Source organism: Achroia grisella, unplaced genomic scaffold (genome assembly GCF_030625045.1).
Source record: "Achroia grisella isolate CSIRO2021 unplaced genomic scaffold, CSIRO_AGI_Agris_v1 utg402, whole genome shotgun sequence".
NCBI lineage: Eukaryota > Metazoa > Arthropoda > Insecta > Lepidoptera > Pyralidae > Achroia > Achroia grisella.
The window spans coordinates 7,045,330-7,061,697 of NW_026712841.1; the positions used below are offsets into that span (position 1 = coordinate 7,045,330).

The following is a 16,368-nucleotide window of genomic DNA, read 5'->3' on the forward strand; positions in this document are numbered from 1 at the left end:
TTGTATTCATACAGTTACTAAAATAAGTGTCTGTTTGTAATATTGAAATAACCGTTTTTTACTACATGCATATGAATATAAATATACATATGCCAAAATATTTTTTTTTCACAATATTCATCTGCCTGTCTGTTTGTTCTGGCAATCTTAGAAATGGCTGGATTTATTTTGACTGGAGTTTTATTGGTAGGTATCTGATGTACTAAGGGATAATTTAGGCTACTTTTATTTTAGAAAAAGAAAGTTGAATTCCATGCGGATGAAGTCGCAGGTACAGCTAGTTTAAAAATAAAACTCCTTATGGTATCCATTTTTTTTAAGTAATACCCATAATTGTTTTCACAGCATTATCAATGGAAAATATAAAACATGCACATTATTTCTTCTTTTTCTTGCTGGTACTGGGTTTATCCTTGGCAGCACTTGATTTTTCTTTACTTGAACTTGGTTTTTCTTTTTTACCTTTTTCTGGCTCTTTTGTTTTCTTTTTCTGTAAAAACAGTTTTAATGATTTCTTAAATTATGATATATTCTTATGAGCCTGATGTGTCATAGATTAAATATGCATGACCTATGAATATTATTTTCTGCAGATAAATAATGAACCATAGTGGAGCACTGTCACTAAGCTTAAACAATATGAGTATACAAAACAACACTTTTTTATGATCTCAAACCCACAGGCACCATCCTCAACCACCACTCGTCGACGTCAAACGTTGCATCGATGACGCGACATATATGAGCACCAATAAAAAGAGTGGATACTCCACCCCTATGAGAGGAGGTCACAGTTTCATTTGAAAATACTCTTCCTAACATCACTAACACTTCATTTGAAAACACAAATTAACAATGATCATGCTGATTATAGTCAGAATGGTCATTGCAAATTTTTATAGAGGTGTATCTATGAAATTTGTATATATATTAAAATATGCATATATTTAAAAAAAAACCCAATGACCCAGCCCCAAAATCTAAATTGCCACCTAAGGCCAGTAAAAAAATACATGCCTTCCACCCCTAGCTCAGAGGTTGGGTAAAAAAACATAAACTTACTTTGATGGAAAAATATTACTCTATGTTCTTTTATCCTAAAAACTTATTCTTATATAATTAAGGTATGTAATAAACTCAAATTAATATTGAAAACAGAATAAATATGTATTTAAAAAAAAGCCTATAAATCTGCTTAAGCCACTTGGGAGCTTTATCATAAGTATATATTATATATATATATAGATTATATATTTTTTTCGTGTCCTTCCGATCGATCCCTGTTAAATTCAAATGGGGTGTGATATTAGGACGGGCTGAGCCAAGGTTCAAATCCATAGCATTGTCCTGAGAGTATAGTAGTCGAGCAGGAGTTGTCCTTCTGCTGCTCCATAAGTCCTTCTGCAAGGTTTGGAGTGCCATCTGAACTCGCCCCCTATCGTCTAGTAAAGTTGTAAAGGCCAGCTGCAGCCATCAACATTAGAGTAGTCTAAAAAAAAAACGTTTTTTTATATCACACCTTGATTAGAGCATCATTCTCGGGATCGCTATCTTCAGCCTCGTCCTCAGGCTGGCCGTCATCACCATCTTCGTCTTCACGAATTCGGCCACGCTTGATACTGCCCGGCGCGTACGGTAGAGCTGTTGCTTTCTTGTTGTAGGTCCGTGTCATTGCCGCTTTCACCTTCATTATTATTATTACATAGTATAAAATAAAGTCGCTGTCTATCCCTATGTATGCTTACATCTTAAAAATTACGCAACGGATTTTGAAGCGTGTTTATTTAATAGATGGAGGGATTCTAGAAGAAGGTCTATATATATATAATACATATAGTACACCCGGGCGAAGAAGAGGTGAGTAGCTAGCTTGAAATAAAAGGCACTAATAATAGATGTAACAAGTTGACTGAAATGTTTAGCACTTCTTTTGTACTGTACATTTTTCCTCCTAGTCTGATGACATCTTGGTGTTCAAAAGGACTGCTGACACATGTATGTATACTGAGTCACATACAAACACTGTATTTAGTAGTAATAATAAAATTATTTTATTTTTCTATTGGACTTTCAGAGATTTCTAATGCTGTTTTATTAATTTTCTACTGGGGTTTCATCCTGTGATAACCCAGTAAATTACACAATTATCTTAAATTCAATTGTATATCAAATCTTCTCTTTCTGTACATATTATTAATGCTAAAATAATGATTAATCCATACCTTAGGATCTATTAAAACCATAGGATCCCTCTGTCCGGGCCACAGCGAGAGTTCCGTCAAAGAATCGAGATCTTCCCTAAGTAGATGATACGACTCTAGCACCTCTAGCGACTTGTCTATGCCGTCGTTTTTCTCTTTGAGGAGGGGAGTGACCACAGCATCACGTAGGTGCGTACAGTAGTCGAGGAAGATAGACGATTTTGAACCGGATGTGCTGGGGAATAAGATTGAATATTTAATTGTATTCAAGTTGCTTCTTATATTAATCTGATTTCTTATTATAGTAATAACCTAATCTATAACAATTCACACAGCACCATATACACCCAATCTAAGCAAAGCTTGTGTTATGGGTACTAGACAACTGATAGAATACATACATAATATTACATAAAAAACACCCAGACCAATACAAATAATCATACTCATGGATACAAATTTTTGTACCGTGCGAGGAATCGAACCCACGACCATTAGAAATAAGGTGTACTAAAACGCTACTAACCACAGAGGCCGTGAAGTAATAATACACATAAGATAAAGATAAATAAGCCTGTATTTAAAAAAAATGTATTGAAAAGTACCGAAATAAAGGCTTCTTTAATAATACACATAGTAATAGGTATATGGCCAATAATAATAATAGGATTATCACAGTTGCCTCATTCCGTGCTACATTGCACACTCAAAGTAGCTTTTGCAAAATTTGAGTTAATATATTTTATTCTTAACCATTGTATATATTCCGAACTCCATGTTACCTGAGCCTCGTGTGAGCGTGTATCTCCTGGCAGAGGCGGTGCATTTTGGTAGCGCGCGAGTTCTTCCCGAGCCAGCCGGGGAACTGTATCTGGCCGGCCACATGGCCCGCCAGTGCATAGCCAGGGATCACGGAGCTGTACATCGCCTGCAGCCAAAGTATGCGGGATTAGTATGTTCTTTATTGTACAGATAATACAATAATATTATAATTTAGAGATGTCAGTAAAGGTTGACTTATGCCTAGAAGAGATCTCTTCCAGTCAACCTAAAACAGTGGCATAGGTGGTACTGAGTGGGTAATCTGGTGCAAAAAAAATGTTAAACGCTACTAAACAAAATACAAATAACAAATTGTATAATCTAATAGAAAAGTAATATACATAATTAATTAATAATAATAAAAAAAAAAAAATAATAAGATATTTTATAAAATACTTTTTTATGTGCAGAGTGTGATTCTTATTAGAACGATCTTCTCATCAGATGGTGCAGATTAGTCATCCGGTTCCAGTAACCTACGCCTTTTAAAGTGACGGATGTTGTAGGAGACTATAAGTTGTTTTGCTAGCAAATTGGGATTACTAGCCGTAACTTATATTTGGAGCAACGGTGCTTTATCTCTTCGGCTACTGTTTGTATTGAGATACTCATGAAACCTCAGATATTTCTGCAAACCAGGGCGCATTTATAAGCTGTTTTAAGATGTTATTTTGACCCCTTTGTATAAGGCTTGTTGGAGTTTGCAGCTGAAGCCTTATAATTTTATAAAATAGAACAAGTTTTAATAATAACTCATTATTCCGTATTGAAATACCTTGAGATCCTATAGGTACTATAAACGCCATCTAGTAACATTTGTGAGAATTAAATTTACCTTACAGTTCTAACAGTATAAAGGAAAAAAAAGGAAGCTCGTAAGTATTTAGAATAGGCTGTCTTACTGCAATAAGTAATCTCTTACAGACTCTTCATAATGAATGATTTGGATGTCCGCAATCGACCAATGAAAAAAAATCTTGAATGGAAACTGTGATTTATTGAGTAGGTCGCTATAAATCTAGACACGCGGCAGCGTTTCAAGCCGAGTTTCAAGTAAACTGGCTTGCAGCACCGTGTGTATATTTACACGAACCATTTGGAGCCACTTTTGACCCCCTCATAACTCAAAAACTCTATCACACAAACCTGTCAAATTTGGTTCATATATTGAGACTTGCGAAATAAATATGTGTTCCAAATTTCATAAACATATCTCAAACGGTTATTTAGATATTAATGTCCAAAAATCGTCATTTTTATCACTGATCAACTATAGATCAAAATTATAAGCCACTTCCAGATGACCTAGGAAGTTCAAATTTGGCATGCAGATAGGTAATTAGGTAAATATAAAGGAAAAAATCTGAAACTGGTAAATTGTTATCATTTTACTACAATTTTTCACTTTAATTGATTATATTTCAACTTATACTGGACGAATACTAAAATTCTATGAAAACGTCGATAGCCACCAATTGACATTGATCCCTGGCGAAAAATTTCATCTTGTACTGGACGGAAAGTAATATTGTATGAAAACGTCGATCATTACCAATTTACGTTGACCCCTTCACATCAGTGTCGATAACTAGCAAACTTCAAATATTGCATTGAGCGATAAACACTAGTTGCTATAATTTAGATTCTGTCTAAAATATACTCGTACTTATAACTAGGAGTATAGTCGAATTTCGTATTTATTATGTTATTAACTGAGATTTGGTATTAATTATTATTTCAATATTTAGCGCACATCGATAGTGTAAAATCATTATTTTTATAAATAATTATTAAATAATAGACATTTCGGTATAGGGCGCCGCGGCGGCGCCGTGTGGGAGCGGTGCGATAAAACGTTGACGCGAACCTGTCCGAGCGAATGGCAGCCGCCCTCATATGTCTCAATATTTTGTTTCCCGATATCTAACCTATAAGGTTGCGATTTATGCTACGAAATTTATAGCTTTCTTAAATTATACTTATATATTTGTGGTTATATTATTATTACATTATTTTAGTAAATACGTATGGTATAGACAATAGTTTAAACCAAAAATTAATAACAATTTTAGTATAGTTATAAGTAGGAATGTATAGTTAACTCGAGAATGAGAACTCATTGGTAACAAATTGTTTTCTTGAGAATTCAATAGATAACAGTCAATTTGTTACATAATCGTCTTTACGAACTATAACGTGTCAATACGAAGTTTCAGATATTAAATAATGTATATGTTGAAAGAGAACAATTCCGTATTTGCTTAACATATGCTATTACTATCCACAAATCACAAGGCCTTAGTTTTGGCAGTCCTCTTCTCAACATAGGCTCCTCCATATTTAATAAAGGGCAGGTTTACGTTGGACTCTCCAGAGTTAAAACCTTAGATGGGGTACGTCTTAACAATTTAGATCCAAGTCACGAGAGCTCTATTGTAGAGTACAACCATCTGTGGACGTTATACCGCCCCGATTTGCCCAAAAATTCCTGATACTGAATTGGCTTTGGACTTCAACATTTAAAAGTTACAAGAAAATATAGAAAATAACACAAAAAAAGACAATTATACCCCGTAAATATACGAAAATACAGTAATTTATCAAAAATAATTTGGTATTAATTTAGTTATAAATATGTACCTAGTATAATTTATGTACAAAAAGTAATGATATCCCATCAAAAACATAAATGTGAAATGATAGCCGAGTTTAATATTATGATATATGCCTTGATTGTTGACTTCTACGACAAAAGAGATGAGATCTAAATGGGTGCCAAGTTCAATGGTCTGTCCTGAAATGTATTTATAACAATATAAAATATCATTTCTTCTTATAACTTAGGATAATATACTGTAGCCTAAGGTCTAACTTGGCTAGTTTTCATATACGAAATATACTGTAGCCTTCGCAAGTTCTAAACATGTTACTTGTCGGTTCCTATTTTAATATTAATAGTAACTAGCAATCGAAAGTAATAATTGGTATATGAGAACTGGCCAAGTTATATAGGCTACAGTATATTATCCTAAGTTATAAGAAGAAATGATATTTTATATTGTTATAAATACATTTCAGGACAGACCATTGAACTTGGCACCCATTTAGATCTCATCTCTTTTGTCGTAGAAGTCAACAATCAAGGCATATATCATAATATTAAACTCGGCTATCATTTCACATTTATGTTTTTGATGCGATTACGTCTTTACAACTACGATTGTATATATGTAGAAATAGCCAGCTAGTTATATATATACCTAGCTGTACCCGAGGTTTCAACAGCGTTAAATTTCAATATAAAATATAGCTTATGTGTATTCTGATGCATAAGCTATATTAGCGTAAAGTTTCATCCGTTCAGTAGTTTTTGCGTGAAAGAGTAACAAACATTCACACTTACAAAATTTCCCATTTATAATATTAATTAATAAGATAGTAGTACCTGTACGGGAAGTAGTGACCAGGCTTGAGCGCGGCGTATCTTGGCGTCCACCAGGTCGCCCCGGCTGATGCTGTCCGCCGCCTGACTTATGCGATCCAACACTTGGTTTCTAATAATTAAATATTCAATATACACTATTCAACGAGTCACATATTTATGGGACATAATTAATGTGCTTATAGTTTAAATATATTTTAAGTATAAGAGCCAATAGAATATCAGCGCTACAGGTCTATCTATAGGTTTATGCGTAGTTTAGGCCAACCATCCTGTTTTCCCAGGACAAGTTCTAGTTTATGCAGTAAAAGTTTTTAAATTATAAATATATAAAAAAAGATATTCAAATATCTTTTTTAAAAAATATGGTTGCGTTAACATTCTATCGCGACTCAAGCGATGTTACCCCTTGTTTGCTTGCTTGTTGATGCAGTAGGGGAGCCTAGGCGGAAGTCTAGAAAAGCCTTAGTAAAAAATACGAGACTTACGAGTTTCAGAAGTCTTCGAATTAAATAGAGATTATTATGTCGAAAGAGAAAGAAATTATTATATGCTGAATGAATAAATATTACTTGTGGCAGTGTGGCGCCACCTGTAGGTAGTTTTCCTGCACGAAGAGCGGCGCGAGACTGTAGTCGTAGAAGAATAAGTCGCTCTTGTCGTGTATTGACATGGTCTTGTGCTCTTCCGCTGAGAACACTTTCCGGATAGCCTCCCATGGACCCTGGACATGTTACACACATATAATTTCACAGCTGTAATCGCAGACGACGTAGCCAGAGCCATTGTCAACTGAAGATATCATGATCTGTGATATCACCTCTCTATTGTAGCATTATGTATTATGTGATGAGATGTCTTAGCGGTGAGTGTACAGGTGAAATATTTGTAAACTGTCCAATTATTCAGTTTATTTAATTCAACTAAGAGTCGTTTATGTGGAATACAGGCCCCTTGTTTAGTCTATGATCTATTTTATAAGGTTTATATCTCGAATACCAAAATTCTATTCTAAATTGTTACTGCTTTCTATTGTTCTTGTTCGGATTCTTCCTGGCCCTAGTTAGTAGTGTATCTTTGTAAAATATTATTATATACAAATATATAATATATATATCCTACAATTCCCTGGTTTCTTATTTATCGTCCACATCGTTATAAAAACATTCAACGCAAAGTCGTCATGTGGACTGGTTTTATACTGAAGTTAAATCTAAGTAATGTGGAGACGTAAACATTTGTTTACTTCTCTACATTACTCAGAAGGGTGCCGAGTGTTGTCAGAAATATTATAAGTGCATGTAAGTACACGCATATTTTAGGACTAATTTTTGTTTGTCATCAGTGTTATAATCACGGGAGTATCAATAAAAAAAAAAATATATATATATATAAATTAACACTCAATAAGGACTTCGAAATGTTTGAGTTCTATAAATCTTAAAAACCAGACTACCTACCTACCAGAGAACGTAGACCCTTTCATATTCATAAAAAAAGGCTAGCAGCGCATGCGATATTGTAATTCATTAAAGTGTTTAATGAATATCCACACACTCTAAGAGGTACATACTCGTTACCCACCAATTTAATATCTTTCTTGATATTCTTGGCATCTTTCTTCAGTCGCTCTGTATCTGTGAGGTCCTTGTCGACAGCCCACATTGAAAGTAGGTTAAGGGTCTGCCTGACGTCTTGATTGGCAGCCACGATCAGCTGTTCCAGCACGTCTTGTGGGATCTTGAGCTCCTCTTTAAAGCATATAGACCTCATTGCTGACTGAAATAGTATGAATTTAATGACACTATTGACAGTATTGGCAGGTAAATATTAAATTAATGGCTGAACTTAAATATTTCATTTTTTTAACTATAAAAAATTTATATATATAGAATTGAATAAACAAGATCTTTAACCAAATAAAATTTAATATAAGCGCTTTGGAATAGTCATTATTTTTATTCGACTACTCTATCGGAACGCAATATCATCACAAAAAGAATGAACAGGAAAATTGTGTGTTGTTCTTTTAGATAAATGTTGTTCTAAGTAAATACACATTAAGAAGGATTATCCATGCGCAAATCAACATAGAATCAATCATTGTGCAATTAGATAATATTTTCAGCGCTATGAATTTTGAAATAGAGTTTATCTATAAAAACATCTTTTTACAAAGAAAGTGTTTTAACGGAAAAATATTCAAATAATATTTGAATATTTTTTCTGGCACATTTAGGAATGACTCAGACAGTTTTTTGTAAAACCGTAGGAAATTCCGAATAATATATAGCAATTAAAATTAATTACTAATTTTAGTTAAATCTAATAGTATAACAAGTATAGCGGTGTGCCTCTAGACCATCGAGATCTTCATATATGTACCCTAGGCTACAGGTTTTTTTTTAAGGATGACAATGGCATGATGCACCCGCTTGCGCTGACGGTTTATGCTGGCGGGGCACCAGTAGATGATGATAAGATGAACATGAGGTCAAGTCAGTTAGTCAATACTGACAAATTCACCAGGAATTTATCATGATGGTTTCCGGGGGTGTCAATCTGACATGGTTCATTGCTAGTAATGGGGTCATCAATCCACATTACTAACAATCCCTTTTCCCCCCTAGGCTACAGGTTACCTTCCATCAGGTGGGCGACAGTATATTTGCCATTACTAGTATATAAAGTGAAATATTACCTTGATCTGATTGACTGTGGGCCTCTTAAACCTCAAGTCGTAACAGTAGTTGACGAAACTCCGCATTTTCTGACTATTGCGGTCATTACACATGCAGATTATAGGTACAGATGTTGATTTTATTAATGATATCAGCTCTTGAAGGCCGCCTGGAAACAATAATAAAAGAAATGGTAGTGTTAAAGTTAAAAAAATACTTCCATTTTAGAAGTTTATTTTATTATCGTACTTATTTAGTATTTGTTTTACTTTCTCCGTGGATTAATTACAGAGTATAGAATAGGGCCTAGCTACCTAGAGGCTCAGCGGGGCAGTGCCCTGGGGCCCTCGAGCTCAGGGGGCCCACAAACCCTTACCAGAGATCTGGCTCAAACTGAACTTTTCAAAATTTAACCCATTTTCAAAATAAATATGACAGGTTGCAACCCAACTGTAATCATGGCAACTCAGTTGGGAGAAATTCGAAAGTTATAACTTTGGAATTCCCCTAAATTCTTTCTGTGGGTTGGCAGTGTTGTCAATTTGACGGATAGCGATCGATCCCACTGCTCAGCAGTGGAGCCCAGTTTTGATTTGCTCCAGGGCCCTTGGTTACCTAACTACGCCACTGGTACTAAAACTACTTAAGAATTCAATCGTCAAGAATGGCGAAGTAAATCATTCATTAGATGGTAGAGTTAAGAAATCATATAATTAAAATTACGGCCGTAAGTGATTGAAAACACAATTTAACTACACATGGCCATCTTAAAACCTGTTAAAAGTCCGACTAGACCCTGTTCAATTAAACAAGAATAAAAAGTCACTTTCTATTAAGGGTTTTGTTAATTTATATGCGCGTCCAAATAAAATTTTAAAATGTTATGTAAACTCACCTCGATCCTCGTTTCCAGCCATTCCGTCGACTTCGTCCATCACTAACACGTGCTTCTTAGTGACTGCTTGTTTACCGGTATTTCCTGTCAACATCATTATTATATGTACAACATATATATACATAATTCCTTGATGAGTACATTGGTATTATACTGTAATACTCAGCAAGATCATGTTATATTATAAATAAACTAGCTGTTACCAGCGAGTTTGTCTCCCTCTGGAAACCATTGTGGTAAATTGTCATTTGCCAAGATGGGCACTGATCTGACATCTTGCTCATCTTATCATCCTCCACTGGTGCTACGCCAGCGTAAACCGTTAGCAAAAACGGGTGCATCATTCCATTATCATCAATATAAAAATAGAGTGGTAGATAATACAGTACCTTTAGCGTACCCAGACAGCGACGTGGTGGTGAGTAATTCGCCAATTTGTTCTTTGATCAATGTTTTGTTTCTAGTATCGGACGCGTTGAATTCTACCATATCAAATCCTAGTTCCTTGCACACTAGCGCCACCGTGGTAGTTTTTCCTGCAATTTTTTCCATATAAATGTTAATTAAAGATATTATCAGAACTTCTTTTTGCAAAACATAAAAACAAACATTTAAATGATTGCCATTCAAGTGATCTAAGAGGTCAAGCCTCCATATGCTGTAATTTCACTTACGTGTCTCACCCTAGGGACCTTTCATTAATCACATGATGTTATTTTTAACTCATGGGCTGTACTCGGTGAGGTTTAAAAATAACCCCCCTCCCAAAAACTTATTTTTTATTTTGCTTTAGAAAAATCAGGGTCCTACACGCCGCTTTTCGGTTTGAAAGCGCGCGTTTGACGACGGCATAAATGCACGTGATATTTCGTGATTTTTACTGAACCTCTCCTTTCATACGTCAAGTGTTTAATGGCCCCCTACAACTCAAGAATAGTTGCCAAAGCTGTCTACGAATCTACATCAGAAATCAGTGGCATAAAGGTACCCGAGCGACCAACTATAGGTATAAGGTATAGACTGTCATTTTTCTTCTTTTTTGTATACTAACCTACTCCTGGCGGACCCGAGAGTAGTGCAGCCTTGTAATAACCACCGTCGTCGTTCTTCGCCCACGGGCTCGGCTTTTGCAGCTTAGCTTTTCTATTCATATACCATTTGGTGAGCCAATTCATTAATCTGCAAAATATGTATAAACTATAAAATCCTGCAGACATCCTTCTGACTGGAAAAGCAGCACCATCTACCGGGTCTAATTGTGTTTTAAAAGTATCCAGGAACCGATTTAAATATACACACAAAATTTCATACTAATTTGTACATTTATTTTGTAACATTTTATCTATGACTCCACACTAGGCTATTACTAGAATTATTAGGAGCTAGATGATAAACATACACACAGAAGAATGAAACATCTTATCTTAATAATATTATAAACGCAATGTAAGTATGGATGAATGTTTGTTACTCTTTAACGCGAAAACTACTAAACAGATTATGATGAAATGTTGCAGCAATATAGCTTATATATCAGAATAACATATAGACTTTAAATTTAATGCGGGTGAAACCGCAGGCACAGCTAGTATATAATAAGACATACGGTCCCCACTGGTATCCCAGATGGTGTAGTTAGAGGCATTCAAAAGTAGCTATTCTAATGCTGTTGGCCATATCTGGCCTTTAGAGCTTCACCGGACGATAGCGGGGAGTGCAGATGGCAATCCAAAGCCGCGGAAAAGCTTATGGAGCGGTTGAAGGCCAACTGTTGCCTGACGAATACTACTGTAGTCCGAGGGCACCGCTAGGGGGTTGAACCTCAGCTCAGGACGTCGTAATTTCGATGCCCGTATATACAAACAAAATTGAAGTGTCGGATTGTAATTTCAAATTAACAGCTTTACACTAACTGCTTAAGAAACCATATATGGTAAATGCATTTTTTTATGTCTTTCTGTATGTTTGTTCTTGCTAATCTCTGAAACAACAGGACCGACATTGATAGGTGTTTCGCTCGCAGATAGCTAATGTTATTTTAGTTTTTTTTTATAGTTAACTTTCACGAGGACGGAATCGCTGGTAACAGCTAAAAAATATCGATTTAGCTTACTTTACAACATTGCTAGACTCTCCGTGTTGTCCAATAATGGTTTTAATGTTTTGCGGCTTGTGCTTATCCACCCACATCAACGATGCTGTGGGGAGACCATTTGTACTTTTTATAGAACCAATAGATTCATTTGATTCACTATTTACTTCTTCCTTTTCTTTTTTTACTTCTTTTACAATATCTTTTTTCAAACATTCTTTTGGAATATCATCACCATGATTTTTTCTAGTCTTCTCTTCCATTTTTGACTCTTTTTTCAACTTATTATTAAAGCTATTCAAGTTTTTCTGTGGCGTTTTTTCTTTTTTCTTCGCAGTAGACTTTTCATTTTTAATCTCTTGTTTTACTTCTGTTTTATCTTTGTGCGGTGGGTGTGCAATCATATTAAGGAATTGATCTTCATTTATAATTTTAATACCTAATTCTTGGGCTTTGGCCATTTTTGCTGGACCTGCTTCTGATCCAGCCAGCACGTGGGTTACCTTAATTGTGACATAAAATACATTAAGTATTAACATATCAATTCAATAAGAAAGTTGCAACTTTTTTGTAAAAAATACAAGTTTGTATTGTGTGAGGATTGAACCCACAAGCAATGGGAAAGAACGAAATTCCTGGAACCTTTGTATCTCTAGTATTGTCTTATATTGGAGAAGTATATTTCATAGACTGAAATAATTTATCATTGCACATTATACAATGGTGATTTGTAAGTCACATTCATGCTCTAAGATTCCCATACTTACCAATTTGAAAATACTATGATACTCCAAATATAAATGAATGGTGGAATTTAATAAATATGACTATTTAAAATTGCTTATATTAAGTGTTAGATTAGTTCTATTTCTACTACTATTGTTCCTGCTAATATTACCTTTTTACTAATTCCGTTTTTAATGCTGCCTCCATACTTATTTATCGCTTCAACAACCTCTTCTCTCTCAAATGAGTCTAATACACCAGTCAATAGGAATGCAAAATCCTTCAAACAATTTGGTGGACCCTGAAATTATAATATATAGTGGTACTTGAATATCTGAATGATCTAACTTAACCTTAAGAGTTAAAATATTTTTTTTTCATACTCATGAAATAGATGAGTTGATGATCCACCTTATGGTAAATTTATACATATAAGTAAAGGACAATATAAATCTTATAACATGTCTACATTGTGGAGATTGGTAAACAGGTTGAAAACACTTTTCTATATAATAACAAAGGTGTAATTATTTATACAAAATTTTATAAAGTACATAATTATATCTAGTCGGTATAACTACATTGATTTTACCTCAGGTATCTCCTTAGTCCCCAAATGTTTGGGGCCAGCTCTATTTAAGTAGCTTTGGTACAGTGCGGCGGATTGTCTCCGCCTCTCGTGACGCTCTTCGTCCGTTAGTGCTGAAAAATAAATGTTAAGTTGCAATAGAAGACTTCTTCTTATTTAATCCTCATAATAAATACTTACCAGACTCATTGAGACTTTTATCATGTTTCTTTTTTTTGGGTTTTGTTTCTTTCTGAGTTTCATCAATCTCCATGCAACTATCATTGAAATATTCACTAGTATCGCCATCTTTCATAATCTCTGTGCCATTCGTTTTTGTTTCAACATTACTAGTGTTTAACTTTTTCTTTTTGCTCTGAATGTCAGCATCATTTTCTTGAGGCTTGTGTTCACTATCAAGAAATTCAGCAAATTTTCTTTTATTCTCATTCTTTACATTATTATAAACTGATCGACTAGATGTTTCTTTTGTAAATGATGTCTCATTCTTTGATTTTGTTTTCTGTTTATTCTTGATTGGTGTTAATTGTTTATTTGAAATTTGATCTTTTACATGATTATTCTTAGATTCATCAGTAGTTTTTAGTGGACTGATCTTTTTTGGTGATGGTTCTTCAATATCTAGTTCTAACAAACTCTTATCAAATTCCTCATCAGAATGTATACCAACTTCAGTTTTCCTTTTAGCTTTCTTCACTATTGGTTCAGTCCTTTTTATTGGTTCACTACCAAAGATATCACCAGCTTTGACCTCTTTTAGAACAGATTTTTGCGGCGTTTTAACTTTTTTATTCTGTGACTTATCAGATTTATTTTTCTTTTTTGATGTAAATATTTCCTCATCTGAATCATCTCTCAAAACTTGTTTCTTTTTTGGAGCTTTTTTCTGTAATAATTATATTATATTTATTCCTTCATACTAATATTATAATTGCGAAAATGTGTCTGACTATGTGTTTGCTACTTTTTCAGGCTAAACAGCTCAACATGACTTAATGAAACTGGAGATGAAGGTAAATTGTAGTATGTGCACAGAAGAAAGAAAGAAGTTAATTAATAATTTTAAAATATAATCTGAATGGGGTGAAATATGCTATGAAAGTATATGAAAAATGTGAGAAACAGCTAGTTTTAACAAATATATTATATGTCAATTGTATTCAAAATTATTGTTTTTCTAATGTAACAAACATGAATAAAATACAAACCTGTTTTATATGAACATCTGGAGACTCTGGTATAACATCATCATCCTCTTCTATCTTAGGCTTTTGAGGTTTTTTTGGCAGAAAAAATGATCTAATATCCTATAGATGATTAAATATAGTAATTAAATAAGAGCTTACTCTATATTGTACTAGTGGCCAAGTCCAGTTTTCAATTAAAAAAATTAGAATTTTTTGCTAGTTTTCTAGTGCAACATGTCTTATTGAAACAATATTTAAATGTTATATTCCTTATGACTTTAGAAATATATTTTCAGGTTTACTTCAGAAAAGAAGCTTTCATTTTGACTGTATTTATTTTGTGTGTGAATTTTACTAATTTTATACCATATGTTGATAATTCCTATTCTTAATTTAAAAAAGCTATGTTGATTCATGATCAGTCAATACTTGGAGTGGTATTAATTAAGAAAAGAAATAAAGGTTACATCATTTTCAATAAGTAAATTAAAAAATGAAGAAATAGTAATAAATTGCATATACTTACTTGTATTTACATTTCCATTTCATTTTATATAAAATGTAATGTGAAATTGCTCACTTTAGAAAATTATAGTAATTTTTTTAGCCATTTCATAGGCAATCATTATAAAGAGATCAGATGTTTCGCTCAGTAATATTTTCATAATGTAATGAGGCTATTTATATAAAATGTAATGTTAAAGTTACTCACTTTAAGAGTATTAGTGTTCAAAAAACTTTATAATAGTTTTTTTACCCATTTCACAGGTAATCATAATGAACAGGTCAGTTGTCTCGCTGACTAATATTTTTGTCATGTAATGAGGCTATAGGCCCTCGATTTTTATTCCCCGATAGGTGCATTAGCATCGAGTATATAGTTAAGTTAAAAGTATATAATATATACTATTATATAACTACATACATAACAGATGTTTACTGCCATTAACAGCAGAGATGTATAAAAATCACACGGAGTTCATATTAGAGTATCAATTGTATGTATAATACAAATCAAATCAAATAATTTATTCGCAGAACAAATAAGTAAAATTGTTTTTTTATTACTTCAAATTCTGTGTTGCTTAAATGGCTTAGATATTTTTATGAATGGCGGCATTCCAACGATAGTGATAAATAATGTAAGCAGAGTTTGTACTATACAACTAAAATAATTGATATAAAAAAATATAAATTTTAAAACCCACTTGTCCATTCTTGACAGTGCCTTTCAACTGAGGTAGCCCTACAAACTTTATGGTGAGATGGTAAGGTAAACATTAGATAAAAACCATGCTGGCACAAATAAATGGCAAAACTGAGGTCTATAAGATTTCGACTGTGACTGTACATACTTAATTACATTGTTTTTTGCAAATATATACAACATATAGATTGAACTTGATTGTAATAATATTTCTTATATCACAGGTCAGCAAGAATATCATAAATTATAACAAAGAAACGAATATTTTTTGAATATATACTCACTTTTGACATTCTTGTTCAGTGGGTAGCGGCTTAAAATAAAAACTAATTAAACATTCATACAAATGTCCATGATTATATTTGCAGTGGGTAATATCTAATATGTACTGTAATCTAAGATAATACTGATAAATATTTTAAATACTTTCAAAATGATATATTTTTAAATCATAACAAGTTATCTCTTACCAGTACGCAATAGAATCGCGCAATATTTTTGACATTGACTGATGAACTTGTCAAGG

The 16,368-nt window shown here is 33.5% G+C and overlaps 1 protein-coding gene across 1 annotated transcript; it reads right to left on the bottom strand.

The window, feature by feature from the left end:
* Positions 1–87: 87 nt before the first annotated feature.
* LOC131844264 (replication factor C subunit 1) lies at positions 88–16,336 on the bottom strand. The gene is made up of 17 exons (XM_059193100.1): positions 16,127–16,336; positions 14,657–14,755; positions 13,629–14,334; positions 13,452–13,561; positions 13,032–13,160; positions 12,155–12,636; positions 11,093–11,220; positions 10,431–10,577; positions 10,042–10,125; positions 9,167–9,315; positions 8,050–8,244; positions 7,038–7,189; positions 6,469–6,577; positions 2,984–3,129; positions 2,223–2,436; positions 1,520–1,684; positions 88–490 (listed from the first exon to the last, which is right to left on the bottom strand). Exons 1-17 carry the CDS (start codon positions 16,133–16,135, stop codon positions 377–379), a joined length of 3,138 nt encoding a protein of 1,045 aa, XP_059049083.1. The 5' UTR covers positions 16,136–16,336; the 3' UTR covers positions 88–376.
* Between the last annotated feature and the right edge of the window lie 32 nt (positions 16,337–16,368).

Bases quoted from the DNA above. Each gene is read 5' to 3' on its own strand.
- LOC131844264 (XM_059193100.1), bottom strand. The intron at 13,562-13,628 runs GTAAGTATTTAT...TTTATTTTTCAG, and splicing joins TAAAAGTCTCAATGAGTCTG to CACTAACGGACGAAGAGCGT. The intron at 1,685-2,222 runs GTATGGATTAAT...ATAATAATGAAG, and splicing joins TGGTTTTAATAGATCCTAAG to GTGAAAGCGGCAATGACACG.